This window comes from Sinocyclocheilus anshuiensis, unplaced genomic scaffold (assembly GCF_001515605.1).
Source record: "Sinocyclocheilus anshuiensis isolate Anshui unplaced genomic scaffold, SAMN03320099.WGS_v1.1 scaffold300, whole genome shotgun sequence".
In the NCBI taxonomy this organism is placed as follows: Eukaryota; Metazoa; Chordata; class Actinopteri; order Cypriniformes; family Cyprinidae; genus Sinocyclocheilus; species Sinocyclocheilus anshuiensis.
In genome coordinates, this window is record NW_015557379.1 from 1038588 (window position 1) to 1056517 (window position 17930).

At 36.6% G+C, this 17930-nt stretch overlaps 1 protein-coding gene across 7 annotated transcripts in view; it reads left to right on the forward strand.

Moving 5' to 3' along the window:
* Window positions 1-17368, forward strand: part of LOC107679187 (arginyl-tRNA--protein transferase 1-like) — a 98951-nt gene extending 81583 nt beyond the window's left edge. For 4 of the 7 annotated variants that reach the window (XM_016474697.1, XM_016474695.1, XM_016474696.1 and 1 more), the window contains one exon: window positions 13308-13668. In XM_016474697.1, coding sequence (XP_016330183.1) covers window positions 13308-13486 — 179 coding nt within the window. In that variant the 3' untranslated portion in view covers window positions 13487-13668. Of the gene's footprint in view, window positions 1-1388; window positions 1607-13307; window positions 13669-16867; window positions 16975-17036 lie in introns of those variants that run through there. The other 3 variants (XM_016474700.1, XM_016474699.1, XM_016474702.1) reach the window with 3 other exon arrangements.
* The last annotated feature ends 562 nt before the right edge of the window (window positions 17369-17930 follow it).

The window sequence follows — 17930 nt, forward strand, 5'->3', positions numbered from 1 at the left end:
TTTTTATTTTTTTGTCAATATTAAAAAAAATTAAAGAAAAAAGTTTATTTATTTTGTTCATTTCTTTATTTATATTTGCTGTTTTTACCCTTTTAATGACAGTTAAGCACATTTTCTCAGCTAATTGTAATTACTGTGACTCATTCGTTGCTTTACTTTCTCTTTACTCATTTAACATCGATTTAGAGTGATTTTATTCAAAACTGCAATCCAACAGGCAATCCAATAAATACCAACACATACTGTTCAATATTAATAGCTCAATATTTATATTTTTAATACGATAATGAGATTTTTAATAATAAATTGTCAAATGTATTATTAGTATTAAATTATTAATATTAATAATGTAATGATAATAATTTAATACTAATAATTATGTATATATATAATTATAAGACTTAAGACTAAGTTTTAATTGTTTAAAAATATAATTTTAATATTATTATTATTTTATTATTATTATTATAACAATATTTTTTATAATTTTGTTAATATATAATTTAATCGTTTTATATCCTATTTTAAGTCTAAAATAGGCTTTATTTTTTATAAGCAATATATAATTTCTTGGGTTTTTTCCTTGATTATTTTGAATAAAATGTCACCCTGATAAGTTGTAACATTTATATAATAATAATAATAATAATAATAATAATACAAACAAAACCGAAATATTTTTAATAATGAAACAATTTTTTTTAGTACATATTACTAATTAAATGAAAACATTTTAATAATATGTTATAATATTTTAAAATTTTTTCATCTATAAATTTTAAGCTATTTAGGCTTCATTTTCTATAAGCAACATATAATTCTTTTTTTTCGGGGATAAAATTTCACCCTGATCAGTTTTTTAAACATTGTGAGATTCATCCACTACGTCACCTTTTCTATTGCACGTTCAAAAAGATCCTGTAGTTGAACCTGTAAATACTCAAAGACATTGGCAGCTCTTCCCTTTTCCAGAGCCAATCTGACAGGACCTCCCGACAAAGTTGTAGGTTCAGCCAACCTTCCCCTAACACAGCTGACTGGGCTTATCAAATGCAGTCTGTTTAGTGTCAAAATTGCAGCAGGTTATTGGACTCCGGGTCAGAATGAGTGAAATCTAATGGAGATCCATCACCACAAGTGGGTTTCGGGAACCACTCCATTTGACCACGTCATGACACTTTACTATCACACTTACTAATCAGTTTGACACGTCGGTGGAGTCGGTAGGGGCCAACTGTAAAATCAATATGTAACAGCATTTCCCATGACTGTAATTATGCAATATACGTCATTTGTGTCAGCTTAATAATGGTAGCCATTCGGCAAACTTGCTCCTTGGATGCCATTTCGTTGGAGCTCAATTTGTAAACCATCAACTGTGTTTATAGATCTCAGTTCTGTGAACAAAAGGAGGGGTGCGTTGGTCCTGTGAAACGTGTGTTGAAATAACAGGACTGGATCCAGGCATGGAGAGCGTCCAGGATTCTGCAGCGGCAGTCAAGCGGGGTCAGTGCTGTGGTCACGTCCCAGAACTGTGGGCTTGATGACCATGATAATAATAATAGTAATAATATCAGTACCGACAAGCAGACGCCATGCCTGGACCAAAGAGGGAGGGAGAGGCACTGATGAATAAAAGAGTGCTTATGCTCTTCTTCTTTTTCTCTGATTTTTCATTTTAGTACTCTAAAAGTTTGGACACGCCTTCACAGTGTTTATTATTGCTGTTTTTCACATTTTAGAATAATAGTAAAGTCATGGAAACTATGAAATAACACAACTGGAAGTATGAGATTATGTAGAGACCAAAATAATACTTCATATTTGAACTACACATAGGCATTTCATCAGCCAACTTCATGAAAATGCATCCATGTATGCTGGACATTTGTTAATGGTGTTTCTTTCATTATCTGCTCCAACATCCATTTAAAATTATAAATTTATATGGAAATTTGTGCATAAAGACTGATTTGTAAACTATCAAAGGTGATAAAACTATCATTTGTTTTAACATCATTGAATTACGTTAATTTTTTTAAAGACAGCATACAGGCCAACAAATACCGATATGTATTATGTGTGTATACGTGTATATATATATATATATATATATATGTGTGTGTGTGTGTGTATATGTGTATATATATATATATATATATATTTACACATATACACATACACATGTACATGTACACATACACACACACATACACATACACATACACATATACATACATATATATATATATATATTAAATTCACACTATAAATACTCAGACATTTGCTGTTCTTCCCTTATATTATTCCATTTCCTCCAACATCGATTTGAAATATAGTTTTATGCAAAAATGTAAAGATAGGACCTGATCTAAAAGAAGCAAATTCAGTTTAGTGTGTCCAAACTTTTGATATGTCTAGATGTCTGTGTAGTTTTTACTGTTTATAGTGTTTAATCAAAATGTTTTGATCATGAAAAGAGGGCATTACATACCAGAGTAGAGTCAGAGAGACTGAAAAGCAATGCCGGTGCAGAGGCAGAGCATCTTAAAACATTTTCACCAAAGATTATAAAGGTATTTTTTACTTGAATAGTACAAGTAAGAACTGATATAGTATGTTTAGTGCCTCATGATAGAGCCTATAAAAATATTTTCTCAAAGCTCTACACATTCCCCACCTGTGTTCACACATAAGATGTTTGTTTGTGAAATATTTTGCCTAACTTGATTATTCAGCTATCAATAAAAGTGTGGTTCTTGCAGGAACAACTCATTTTAATGTTTAAATCAGTTACACAAAATTCCTCAGATTTTCCCCAAATAAAATTTGTGTAAAAATACCATGGGTCTGCTTATGACAGACAGTGTTATTAAATTTAAATTGTAGCACAGGAATCGCTGCAGAGGTGCAGTGCTGATGTAATCTGAGAGGCTGATGGAGTCGCTGCTAAATCAGGATGTGCCACTCCAGCCCACAGCGGAGGTGTTTCTGATGTCCTGACTTTAGATGTTGTCTCTGCACAAAGATCTGTTTTTCACTGGTTTATAGAGGCATTTCTGTTATTCTGTCAACATTGTGAATTCATATTTGGTGCTGGGGGATGTAGGCAGAGGATGAAGGGAGCATTGGCACGTCCACTCTGGGCAGACCACAATGCATTTATTTTTCCTTCTCATTGTGATCTTTATCCATCCATACCCTCATGTCTGTTTTATGTCAGACGTCCCCTCTGAACATAATGTTAAAGGAGTAGTTGACCCAAAAATGAACAATCTGTCATTATTTACTCACCCTCATGTTGCTCCAAACTTGTATGCTGTTATTTCTCCCATTGAGCTCATACACACACATTTTTTTTGTGGTAAATGTTTTTGAAATACACCTCCTTATGCTCACCGAGGCTGCATTTATTTGATCAAAAATATAGAAAAACTATAAAATATTGTGAAATATTGTTACAATTTTATATAACTGGTCTCAACTGGAATATATGTTAAAATTTAATTTATTTCTGTGATGCAAAGCTGAATTTTCAGCATCATCACTCCAGTCTTCAGTGTCACATGATCCTTCAGAAACAATTTTAATATGCTGATTTGCTGCTCAAGAAACATTTCTCTCTGTCATCAGTGTTGAAAACATTTGTACTGATTAATTTTTGTTGAAATGGTGATACATTTTTTCAGGATTCGAAATAGAAAGTTAAAAGAACAGCATTTATTTGAAATAGAAATATTTATTAAAAATGTAAACATCTTTATGATCACGTTTGATCAACTTGCTGAATAAAACTATTAACTTGTTAAAAAAAAACAAAAAACAAACAAAAAAACATACTGACTGCAAACTTTTGAACAGTAATATATATTTTCCATACAACTAAAAGCTCCAAAAATGGTGGGGGTTGAGGGAATCAGTCATCTGATAGCTTTGTGCAAAGAAACTGATTTTTTCCCCTTTTTTATTGATTTTATACCTGAACCAATTTTTCACTGATTTTATTTTTCGTACATTTTGGAGCTCTGCAACCCCTGATCACTATGTACTGTATGTAAAATGTAAAGTGTGTGTGTTTTTGTTTTTTTTTTGGCAAATGTTTTGTTTTCTTTTTAAAGGAAAAAATATATGGGTTTTAACAAACATTAGTAATATAAATAATGACACTTACATTTCTAGGTGAACCTTTTTCTATAAGAAACGATAGCATTTTAATCTCACCCATTTTATCATGGCATTTAGCACACTTTCCTTTTCATCGGGTTCATCTGTCTTCACATTTGACCCTGTCAGCCCTGTAAACACACTGGGGCAAATGTAAGTGTGCCTGTACTTCTCTTGTGTGTAAATATTTAAGTCATAGCTGAGCGTTTGGATGTTAAATAGAGCGTTCGGGGAGCAGGGTTGAGGTAAGGGTCAAGGAGAGATTACGCTCACGGTCAGCCGTTTGAACTCGTCTCTGAAGCCGTTGATGAAGAGGGTGCCAAAACTCGATGATCCTCATGGAAGTGTCATGTAAGTGACTGATACTGTTTCCATTTGGAGTAGCGTGTCAGCTGAATATGGCATTACACAGTTTCCTAACCAGACACGATGCAAAGTGTCCAAAGTCAAGTAATATGTCCTTATTGAAAATGAAATGTTGTGTGAAGCATTAAAATTGCAGCCAGTCAGGTCTTAAAAGGAAAGGAAAGGACGTGACGTGTGGTCAAGTATGGTGTCCCATACTTGGAATTTGTGCTCTGTATTTAACCCATCCAAGTGCATACACACAGCAGTGAGTAGCGAACAAACACGCACACACACACACCCGGAGCAGTTTAGTGTTCGGTGCCTTGCTCAAGGTTCTCACCTCAGTCGTGGTATTGAGGGTGGTGAGAGCACTGGATATTCACTCCCCCCACCTACAATCCCTGCCGGACCTGAGACTCGAACCCACGACCTTCGGGTTACAAGTCCGACTCTCTATCCATTAGGTTGTACTGTCTTCAGGGCCTAAGTATAATCTGATTTTACAACACAACATTTGTGTCAATTTAATTATGGCGTCTGACATGACTAAGTTATTTGAAGCAGGATTTTGGACCAATCAGATTCACTGTGGGCGGGGCTCCAGAATCGAGCAACCAATGAAATATTGTGTTGCTTGTCGTAGTGTGGCTGGTTAGGACAAAACGAAGATAAACGTAAGACGAGAGAGAATTTATCACATCGTGCCTGGTTAGGACACGTGTTACGGCCTCTCTTTTTTCGAAGTCAAAACCGCGAAGGGTACGGATAGGAAATATTCTCAAGTCTATAAATGATTTTTTTTTTGTTTGTTTTTTGAGAATGATGCCAATAAGAATGACCTCATCGTAATCCTCATGGCTTCCCACACGTTTCGTACTGGTTTGGATTGCAGATCTTGGGAGGCCCTTGGTCTTGTTTGACCTACCTCTGCGCTGACTGGCAACCAGACGCGGGCCTTCGTTTCCCCCAGTGTTTTTAAATCGTTCTTGTGGTGCCTCCAGTCCTACATGACCTGTTATTCTTGGCCAGACAGACCAACTATTTCAGGCCTGTTTCTCAGCAGAGCTCAAGGCCAGTGGTCTGACGGTTGGTTACAAGGTCGATGTTTGGATTCTGTGGAAGCCACATCGGAGCTGCATCAGGAACCGAATGTAGAAATGCCATTTATAAACTCTGTGCCCTCTTTCAAAAACTAAGAACATGATACTTTTTTATTAATCACTAAAGTCATTTTGAACTATGAAATTGTTCTAAGGTTAATACCGCTCATAGCTCTTAAAGTGATGATTCACCCCAAAATAAAAATTGTTTATTTTTCCAAACGTGTCACTTTATTTCTTCAGTTGAACATAAAAGAATAAATTTTAAGAATACGGTTTCTAGCGTTTTTCAAAATACATTTTTATGTTCTGCAAAGAAAGTCATACAGTCAAGTCATATTTACTTTCCTTTCTGGAAAAAAGTTTGGAACGACATGAGAGTAATTAAATAATGACAGAATTTTCATTTTTGGGTGGAGTATCTCTTACAATCTCATTTATGCATGTGCATTGTGACACGCCAGGTTTGATGACATTGGCACCACACATTGGTTCTCATATGTATCATAACACTTTAAATGATTTTAAACAACGTTTTAATTTTAAAAGTCTTTAAAGCTTGATTTCTGTTTTACTCTTTTTTTTTTTTCATTATTTTTTAATGACTTTAAATGAATTTGCATTTCTGTCAACTGTTACTTTATTTTTTCATTATCATCTACACAGAGCAGTGTGAATCTATCCCAAAAACACACAGTTTGTTTGTGGTTCAGACTAGTTCTTGTTCTAGCTGTGATATGTGATATAGTACTGGTGGTCTATCTGACATAATGTATTTGTCCTGATCTAACAAATCTTTCATCCTCTGCAGTCCTCAACCGACACATGATTGATTGAATTTTGTGTGAGTTCAGAGTTGAAACAAAAACATTCTGTCAGGGGCCTCTGTGATTGGAGAAAACAGTACTGAGTCAGGGCAGCGAATGATCAGTCCAGAAGATGAAGCTCACTTTAATGAAGTGTCTGTGGAGTATGTTTACTCCCATACTGCTTGAACTCTTCAATCGTGGGGTTACTGCCTGATAAGGTAAATCTGGCTGTATCTGTTTATCAAGAGCTTATGTGGCATGGACCAGGCCAGTGACAGAGTATCATACTGACCTTCTGAGCTGGTGACCGACAGGATTCAGGTCATGTCAGAATAATTGTATTTATGTGATGAGTGCACATGAACGCCACAAAATTGTTGTGAAACTCTTGATTTTATTTGGCTATGTTTACGCTGCTCTGATTTGTTTTTCAAATTTAATCTTTAGGACTGACAGTCTGGGCTGAATCTACAGCGCCATGGCAAAATAAACTATAATTCATCTGATTTGTGGGTTTGGAGTTTGAATTAAATGTGATGATAAAAATAAACACAATTTATTGTGTTGTATTTGCTGCCAACACACAAAGTTATCAGTTTGAATCAGTCTAACAAATTACTGGCTGAATCTGTCAGCAAGCGGTTGCTGGATGAATGGATATTTATATCATAATGTGTAGGTAGAGTTACTGTACATTCCTGGCCAAAAGTTTTTAATAAATTGGATATTTGAAAGAAGTCTCTTGCTCACCATGGCTGCATTTATTTGATCACAGCTGTTATCAACATTGATATTATAAGAAATGTTTCTTGAGCAGCAAATTTAGCATATTAGAATGATTTCTGAAGGATCATGTGACACTGAAGACTGGAGTAATGATGCTGAAAATTCAGCTTTGCGTCACAGGAATAACATTTTAAAATATATTTGAACAGGAAACAGTTATATTAAATTGCAAAACATTTCACATGACTATTGTTTTTTTTATTATTAAAAAAACGTTATAAAAAAAAATTGAACATTTAATCTTAACTATTCCAAACTTTTGACCGTTGGTGAACACATGCACAGAAAAGTTCTAATAAATAGTTTTAGTATGTCGCAAACATGTGTTTCTGTAGGAAGCTTCTGTAGTTGCTCCAGACCTCCTCCTCCGCCTCTTTGAGGAGCGTGCCGGGGTGTCAGAAACCTCTTTGGTCAGCCATCTCTCTCATTCCAGAGAAAGTTCGATTTATCACCTTTGACCTTTGACCCCAGGACAGATCAGTCCCTGAAGCAGAGTGTCGGTGAACCTCCAGCGCGGCTGATTGAGAAAGCCTGATGCCGCTTGACGGGAGTGTTAATCGAGTTAGAGGATGGATGAATGGGTCGGGGGAAGGAGTGTGTTTATATACGGAGCGGATGTTTGGATTGACTGAATGAAAAGAGCCCAACTGTCATGACGGCTCTGTACAGTGTTATTGTCGTGCTTAATTGAGCAGATAAAAGCTTTTATTCTGAATTGTTTATTGCTGTTTGATATCTCAACCCCGTTTTCATTTTCTTTTACTCTCTCCTTAAATGAGTCAAGGTCTTTTGTATTTGCTGAATATGATATACATGATGTCATGACATCAAAATTTGAATCTGTTGGCTATATAATATATTCATTCAGATTTGTGATTCATTAAAAGAATCGCTTATAAAAGTCATTCATTCACAAATCAGACTACTCATATCGTGCTGTTTATTTTTGCATGCAGCCTGTGAAGAAAACAATATAAGAATTTGCTGTTTATTGTCTCTGTATTGTTTTGCAATACCTGACATTTAATTCAGACCAAAAATTCATAATGTGTGTAAAATACAGTTTCTTTTGCTGTAGTCCCATTTAAGGGTAAATGATCTCACACTGAAAAAAATGTTTCATTCATCCAATTAAAAAAATTTAGGGAAATTATTCACATCTATATTTTTTTAACTTGAGCCAATGAAAAATAAATAACTTGCCCTAAGGGCAATCCTATAGGCTACCTCTGAACTTTTTCCTTCTTAAAATATGCCCACTTGAGTTGCATAATACCATGCTAAGCACATATTCTCCTGCATTTTAGATGCATTCGCTTGGGTTGTCTCTTTAAAATGCTAATGTATTACGCAACCTGTTTACCCCAGAGGACCACGGTCCTCACTCAGTTCTGTATTCACGGTATCAAATTTGTGCTGATTTAGAATTTTGGATTGACTTGAATTTTAAACTCAAATCTTATTTAATTCCAGGAACTACTGTTTGCAAGCAAAAAAAGTGCCAATGGATGAATAAATGAAGATGTGCTGTATAAAAGTATAAAGTAAGCTTTTGTTTTTCTCTAACGGGGTAAGTGCAGTACCTTACTGGGACAGAAACAGAGCATTGAGCGCCTAAAGGGGTTTTCCAGGGAATGTTTTTTCTTCTTTTTGAGTGGAAATAATAAAGCTCAGTGTTTGGTTTGGGGGTGTAGGCAGGGGCTTTATACGGTTATGAGAGAACGTCCAGAACTTGCTGTTCATGGGTCTCGTCTGCTCTTCATTTATCATAATTTATTTAATGTAGTGTGATGGACTGCCAGCTACCTCTCTTTTTCCTCTCTCCATTTTTTTCTCTCTCGCTCACTCTTTTGCTGTCTGTCTTCCTCACACTCTATTTATCCTGCTTTATCTGTCTGCATGCTGCTATCATATTACAGTCTGGAGTGGCTAGCATCTTTCTCCATTACAGACCAGGATCAGGTCAAATCAGATGCAGAACATACAGATTTGTACATTTATAAGACCTCTTCTGCATCAGACAACAAAATACACTTTTCAATACAAATGTTTCACAGATTGTAAAGTTGGAAATCAAACAATAGATGTACTGTTCAAAATGAAGACAAAATATTGTGACTCATTGTAGTGGTTGTTGTCTTTTGTTTGCAGGTGTCATTTGATTTTATATACTGCATATGTGATGAAATTCAGACACTTTTTAGCGTTGCATAAGTGTTCAAATACTTGTTCAAATACTTTCTGTGACCACAGTGTGCCAAAAGTACAGAGTGCACCTAATCCATCTTGTTTCCTTTTTATTTTATTTCCCCCCCAACTTCTCCTTAAAAGATCAGGGTGGATTTCCCTACTAGTTCAGGCTGGTTTATGCTGGTTTAATACTGTGGTTCTGGTCAAATGGCGTGATCTGGAAGAACTTTAAAAACACAACATATGCTTTTCTTCTCATCAGTGTTTGCTCTTTTATTTTTGTATTACAATGAAAGAACAGTGTCGGTACTGTAGTTTTGCTCCAGTTTTATATTTCATTTCTCTTTTCCACCCCCTCCAGTCTCACCTTTTCTCATTCCCTCAATCTCCCACAAAACCCGAAGCCAAGTTTGAACAGTGTCTGTGTGGCGGATGAGTTTTACTGGTTATATTACAGGGAAACAGTGAAAATTAAACCCTACCCCCTATGTGTGTGAAATGATGAGGGCTAATTTACATTACCCAGCATCCCCATTAAATCTCTGTCAGCTGGCTTCCAGATGAGGCACTTCGCAGAGTCAGAGCCCTGAGCTAGTGTCAGATCTGTTAATAACAATCATAACTTTCACAAAAAAAAAAAAATTCCTTAGCAATATATTGTTTCTCATCTGTCCCTCTTGGCCTGGAGTTTTGCATATCCCGGTGTTTATTTTCCCGCATGTTCCTCCAGCTGTATTTAAAGGGTTAGTTCACCCAAAAATGAAAATTAGCCCATGAATTACTCACCCTCAAGGCATCCTAGGTGCATATGACTTTCTTCTTTCAGACGAATCCAGTCGGAGTTGTATTAAAAATTGACTTTGATCTTTCAAGCTGTTTAATGTCAGTCAGCAGGTGTTGCAGTTCATCAGTCCAAAAGAAGTGAAATTAAGCGCATACATCCATAATAAAAAGTGCCTCACACCGCTACGGGGAGTGAACAAAGGCCTCCTGTAGCGAATCGATGCGTTTTTGTAAGAAAAATAACCATATTTAAAACGTAATAATCAATTTAATCTAGCTTGTGCCAACAGTTGTACACGGAAGCAGCTCTGGGCGGATGACGTATGACGTCGGCGTTGCGTGATTAGTGACGAACGCGGAAGCGCAGGGGAGAGATCAAAACAAAACAACGGTCATGAATTAGAAGTACAAATCGATTTTGATATAAGCCAAGAGGAGACTGGTTTTCCTTTGCTAAAGTAAGGAAACCTTGCTTCCTTTGCTCCTGTAAACAAACCTTGGTTTTCATGAGACTCACGGGCGCATGCACAACGCCGACATCTTACATCATCCTCCCGGAGCTGCTTCCGTGTACAACTGTTGGCGCAAGATATATTAAAGGGATTAGTACAACTGTTGGCGCAAGATACATTAAAGGGATTATTACGTTTTGAATATGGATATTTTTCTTACAAAAACGCATCGATTCACTACAGGAGTCCTTTGTTCACCCCCCGGAGCCGTGTGAGGCACTTTTTATTATGGATGTATGCGCTTAATTTCACTTCTTTTGGACTGATGAACTGCAACACCCACTGACTGACATTAAACAGCTTGGAAGATCAAAGTCCATTTTTAATATAACTCCGACTGGATTCGTCTGAAAGAAGAAAGTCATATATGCCTAGGATGGCTTGAGGGTGAGTAAATAATCGGCTAATTTTCATTTTTGGGTGAACTATCCCTTTAAGGCTGGTGGCCTATAGTTTGTGTATTTCTGTCAGTTTGTGCAATATTATTATTTTTTATTTTCCGGTATTTTCCCAGTACTTTATGCCAAAATTTAATTTAGCGCCACCTTTTGTCTACTCTAGCGCCACTTTTTGTCTACTCTGTTTTTAGTATATGAGTATGTTGTATAGCAAAGTATTTTAGTATGTTCTTTAGCTTTATTAACAGTGTTTCCTCACCACTGAGGACTGAATTGGTAATGACTTTTAAATTCAGTTTCTGAATTTGAATTGAGGTGGCAAACAAGGTGCAGAATTGCAATTTGAATTTGAATTTAAGGAAACAGAATTCCAATTAATTGCAACATTCTAAATGGTCCTTTCTTTTAACTTTAAATGAAAAAGCTAAATTTCGAATGCTATAAGGTACTTCCTTAAATTGCAAATCCAAATAAATTTATTTTAATGTCAAAAACATTCAGAATTTTTAATGGTAACGTGACAAAGCCTTGTTTCATAGTGCCGTTGCTCAGTACTACTATGTGAGTTTATTTGAGTTGACGTTGTAATTCTTCATTTAGGTTAGTCAGCCAGACCTAGTGGTTTTTTCTCCTCTATTTTAACCTCCTGCTGTCTTGGAGGGCCATTTTCAGGCTTCCACAAATGACTGCTTCTTTTTTTTCTTCTTCTTCTTCAGCAATTCCTGTTTTAATAGTCATGGGGGAAGGTGTTGGCTTCTTGACTGAATACGCAATGTGTGCCTGAATTTTGGCTTGCTGGAGTGAAGTCCTATAAACAAATGGGAACCAACCAAGCTGTTCCTTCACTGAAGGAGTCATTGTTACACGTCTCTGGCTGTTCTGCTCTGAGACGCTGGTTTTGGAACGGTTCTGCTTCTATTTTTTTTTTGACGATTGAGGTCAAGCTGTAGTAACCCTGACTGACCCGGTGTCTTTGCCTAAGGGTGGAGAGATCCTTTTTCATCATACCTGGCTAATTGTGAGTTAGAATCTACACCTGACCCTCATTTGAACCTTTGAGTTCAGACCACATGCACTGACGTTTATCCCTCCACCCAGTGACTTCATGTTGTGTCAGTGAAGGATGTCAAATTAAGGTAGCGTTGTTAGTTGGAGGGCTGCCTTCCTTGGCTTTAATTTTAGGCAAAATTGAAAATGTGCTTTGTGCTTCCCTGTGCAAATGTCAAAGCACAGTTGTAGTTGCTTACCTGGGAGTTTATTCGGACCTTGTAAGGTTTTTATTTGGCTAGACTCTAAAGTGCATTTCATGTACACTGCAGTTCAACAGTTTGAGTTTTTTTGTTTGTTTGTTGAAATGTTTTTTTTTTTTTGTCCGCAAGCATGCATTAAATTGAGCAAAATTCACAGTAAAGACATTTAGAATGCCACAAAAGATTTCTATTTCAAATAAATGCTGTTCTTTTCAACTTTCCATTCATCAAAGTGTCCTGAAAAAAGTATCACAGCTTTCACCAAAAACAGCAAAACTGTTTTCAATATTGATAATAAAGAATGTGTCTTGAACTCAGCATATTAGAATGATGTCTGAAGGATCATGTGACACTAAAGACTAACGGCTGCTGAAAATTCAGCTTTGCATCAGCAATAAATTGAAAAATTATGTATTTTTCAAATAAATTCAAGCTTGGTAAGCATAAGAGACTGAAAAAAAGAAAGAAAAAAAACACCTATTTGAACTATTTCAAATCTATTTATAAAACATTTTAAAACAGCACAACTACTGCACAATAAAAGGGAACACAAAATTAGCAAGTCAAAGAAAGCCTATGTTAAGCATTTTAGGTAACTAACTTAGAAGGTAGCTGCATATATACAGCAGCTAGTACACAGCAAGGCAGCTCGCTAGGAAGTTCAGAACAAAACCTTAGGCTTAGTCTGTAGTTAAGTGGTGACTTCATGGGGATCAAAATGGTCTTTAATTTCCATGATCCTGCTGCGCTTTAGTTTTTCAGCACTGGATTTGAATTTGAATTGAGGTGGCAAACAAGATGCAGACTTACAATTTGAATTTGATTCTAAGAAAGTAGACTTCTAATATTTGCAACATTCAAAAATGTGCTTTTCCAGTTGAAAATAACTGTTATACACATTGTTTTGAATTTCAAAATTCAGAATTTTTAGTTTTAGCTTTTCTCCTCTCTCTGTGTACTTCTGTAGGTGATGCTCGCGCACTGAAGGAACTGGGCAGGGTGTTAGTGCTCCACAGGAGGACAGTGATGCCCTATGCGGCCTACGCCCGTAAGCGGAAGGGTTCGAACGACGAGAAGGAAGTGGAGCAGTACGCTAGTCTGGTGGGCCAGACGTGTGCAGAGAGAATCCTGCTCTACAGAGCCTAGAGCCCCTTCATACCTTACAACCATCTGTCTGTCTCTCTTTCCCCCTGTTTGTCTTTCAAAACATGTAAGAGTTTGTCCTCTTGTACACTTGTCTGTTTATTGTCTTCCTGATTGTTTATTTGTCTGCCAGAAGTCTTTTCCCCATCTGTGTGTACAGTTTTGTTCTTTTTTTGTACTGCTGTGCATTGCTTCACTCACCCAGTCTTTCGTAATCTCTTTGAACTCTACTTTTATATTTTCTGGCAAGCAGCGCTTTGTAATAATCACGCTCGCACACATGCAACACGCAGCCACGCATGTGTTATCTCATAGTGTATCCCAAGATATTACCCATTTACAACTCACCAATCACATTTTAACTAACCGTATAACAAGAAATGATGTGCGATAGGGCAAACCCCTATTCTGAATCAGTTTGGCTGGGTATTTCTAGACCGTCGTGACCCTAAACCGCTTGGCCTTTGGTGACATAGATCACTGCTTTCCCAAAGTCCTGATATTTCTGTTCTTCTAAAGTGGCTAATACTATCCAAACCAGGTGCTATGACACATTGTACGTCATACGATGAAAGACTAGTTACTGGCTTTGCTGGAGGGTTGAATCAATGCATTTTCCAGTGGAACAGATTTTTCTTTTCTCGCTTTGTCTTTCGGTTGAAGTAATAGCTCGAGTGCTTTTATTTTGATATTATTGTTTTGTTTCAAACTAAATTAAAAAAAAAGTATATAATCTGCTGGTGTGGTCTCAATTTGTTGCTGTTTGTGGGAGCAGCAGGTTTTTTGTGTTTTCTAGCACTAAAGCATCTCCTCTTGTCCAGATGTAGGTGAGATTCTCTGGGCCGAACTCCAGTTCTCGTTCCTGCGCTTCGGTCAGATCTACAGAGTAACGTGTGAATGCTGATGCAGACAGCTGACTCACTCAGTTCTGGCCGGGGACGGTGTGTTTTGTCAGAAGAACTGGCTCTGGTGAGAAGGGGTGGGTGGCCTTGGTGTTGAACCAAGAGCGAGAGCCAGCTGTAGATCCAGAGAACGTGCGAAATGAACAGTGAGACCTCGGCAGGAGTCACCTGACATCTGATGCAGTTCATTATGTCTGTGGATGGCCACATGAATAATGCTTAGTTGAGACTGTCTCAGATTTTTCTGCCTGAGAACAGCCCACTTAAACAGGAATAGATTGTTTGCATGACATTTAAAGCGACCAGTTTTTTTTGTTTTTAAAGGTGGGTTGAATCAGTTGACGTCAATGCAAAAGTGTTGAAAATTTCAGAATTTTTGAAAGACGCCTTTTGTGCTCACCAAGGCTGCATTTATTTGATCATAAATACAGTAAGAACAGTAATAATGTGAAATATTTTTGCAATTTAAAATAATTAAATTATATATAATGTATATTGAAAAATGTAATTTATTTCTGTGATCAAAGCTGAATTTTCAGCACCATTACGCCAGTCTTCAGTGTCACATGACCATTCAGAAACCATTCTAATGCTGATTTGCTGCTCAAGAAACATTTATTATCAATGTGGTAATACATTTTGTGGAAACTGTGATATATTTTTTGACCAACAGAAACAGCAGCATTTATTTGAAACAGAAATATTTTGTAACATTATAAATGTCTTTACTATCTCTTATGATCGATTTCATGCATCCTTACTGAATAAAAGCAGGCAGTATAGTTCTACAGGTCAATGTTTTTGTTAATTTTCTATTGTGTCTGAAAATGTGAAAAGTGTCTTTCAGAGATTTGATGCCATTAACCTGGTGAACTTTGGTGAAACTAGTGATTAGTTCTTCGGATGTGTTTGTCTAACCATGACTTTATTTCCAGGTTAACTGGTCACATAAGTCACAAAAGTCGAAAAATCGCATTAAAGCTTGTCAGAGGAATCAAGTGCCATTTCTGTGCAGTATGCGAGTGGATGTTTTGGGATCGTGCTGTCTGTGGGTGTTTCTTCTGAGACTGCATCCTCCTTTGTAACTGTTTTATCTTTCTCTTTTAGTCTCTCTCTCAGGCCTCTGTTGGCACTGCCACACTGTGTTAGCATCTCTGCGCTGTGTTTGCTGAACTGTGCCAGCGGAGCTCTGGAGCCAGGACTGTAAAAACACCAGGCATCACTTTACCATTTTAGAAAATTTGGCCATGGTGTGTTTTAAGAGGGCTGCGAGCCACAAGCTATTTGTGTTGACAGACCAAATTATTTAGTTTGTCCTAAATCATTTAGTCCTTATTTATTGTCCCCATCAGCACAGTGATATGCTCTTCATAGTCACATTAGCGTTATCATCTCCTTAATTGATTTAATGGTTTTCAATTCATAAATGTAGCTGAAGTGTGCAGTTTTTATGTTTATATCTTAAAATGCTTAAAGGAATAGTTCACCCAAAAATGAAAATTTGCTGACAATTTGCTCATTCTCAGACCATCCAAGATGTAGATCTTTTTTTTTTTTCTTCATGCAAAGAGAATTGGAGAAATGTAGCATTCCATCACTTGCTCACCAGCGGATCCTCTGCAGTGAATGGGTGCCGTCAGAATGAGAGTCCTAACAGCTGATACAAACATCACAATAATCCACAAGTAATCCACTTCAGTCCATCAGTTAATGTCTTGTGAAGGAAAAAGCTGTATGCTTGTTTGAAATAAAGCCATGTAATAGACGCTTTTATCTTTAAAGTGTTGCTTCTGGCTAAAACACAAGTCCTCTATCCATATTGCTTTATCCAGTGAAAAAGTCATCTTGTCTGAATCAGGAAAGAAATCTGCACAGATCAAGTACTGTTTACAAGCAAAAACGGTTCTAAACAGATATGCTGATTATAATATTTTGATATGAGACGACAACAGATGATGGACTTTTTCACTGGAGGAAGCTTTATTATGGATTATAGACTCAAGTTAAAATGGCTTGATGGATTTGTTTCCTACAAACACAGCTTTTGACTTTACACAAGACATTAACTGATGGATTGGAGGGGTGTGGATTACTTGTGGATTATTGTGATGTTTTTATCAGCTGTTTGGACTCTCATTCTGATGGCACCCATTCACTGCAGAGGATCCATTGGTGAGCAAGTAATGTAATGCTACATTTCACCAAATTTGTTCCGATGAAACAAACTCCTCTACATCTTGGATGGCCTCATTTTAAATTTTGGTTGAACTATTCCTTTAAGATTCTTTTTAACAGTTTAAATGCACTTAATTCATTTGCTCCTTTAGATGCCATTTTTTCCTTAGGATTGTGGAATACTGTAGACAGTGAAGGATACATCTACAATGCTATCAAAAACCACATAAAGTCATACGAGTAAAAAGGATCTCATGCAGTTGGAGTCATTCCTCTGTATACTGCTCACAAAGGTATCATTTTTCAGGTTTCGGAGCACATCCAAGATCATCTCCAAACACTGTGACCCACGCTGAGGCTGCATTCTGCACAATCCGTTTTACCATCCTATTCCAGTAGAGGTAAACGCTCTGATATTGTTCAAAGCCTGTTGAAACACACACAGTGTTGGTAAATCCCCTCTATTGCCCTCATAGCGTGCAGTTTGATTTGAAGACATGTACTTGGATTTAGCATCATCGAGTGGCGACCGCAGGACAGAAACACTGGTTGCTTTGTGGCGCTGGTGAAGATTTTTCTCTGCTCTGAGACTCTCTTCATGTTTCGTGAAATTAACCGCTGGGTTTCTGTATGGATAGGCCACATGAACCGATGGGAAGCGAGGAAAAGGAAAACGGTAAACATGGAATGAGATGTGAGGATGAAACGTAACCTCTGGTAATGATTCTGCCGTCATCCCACTCGAATACTGGCGTTGAGTACAATGAATCAGATTATTTAGAGGACTTGAATGTGGTGAGGTTAGCTTTCTGTTATTGAACAGAAGACCTTTTTTTTTTTTTTTTTTTTTTTATTAAGCAGCATTGTATGTTTTGTACTTGAACAGAAATTTGAACAGAACTCTTTAGGAATGTACTGGTGATTTCATAGTTTTATGGACTCTACTATGATGCTAATACCATGATATTCTTTGCATTTTTATGAAAATATGTGTGTGACACTTAAACAATACTATATACTGCTGTTTAAAATATTTTAGTTTTTTTTTTTTTTTTAAAGAAATTTATACTTTTATTCAGGAAGGATGCATTAAATCAATTAAAAATTACAGTAAATACTTTTAGAATGTTGCAAAAGATTTCTGTTTCAGATAAATGCTGTTCTTTTGAACTTTCTGAGACAAAACAAATTTATCACCATTTGCACAAAAATATTAAGCAGCACAACTGTTTTCAACACTGACAAGAAATGCTTCGTTAGGATCAAATCGGCAGAAAAAAAATCAGAATGATTTCTGAAGGATCATGTGACACTGAAGACTGGAGTAATGATGCTGAAAATTCAGCTTTGCATCACAAGAATAAATTATA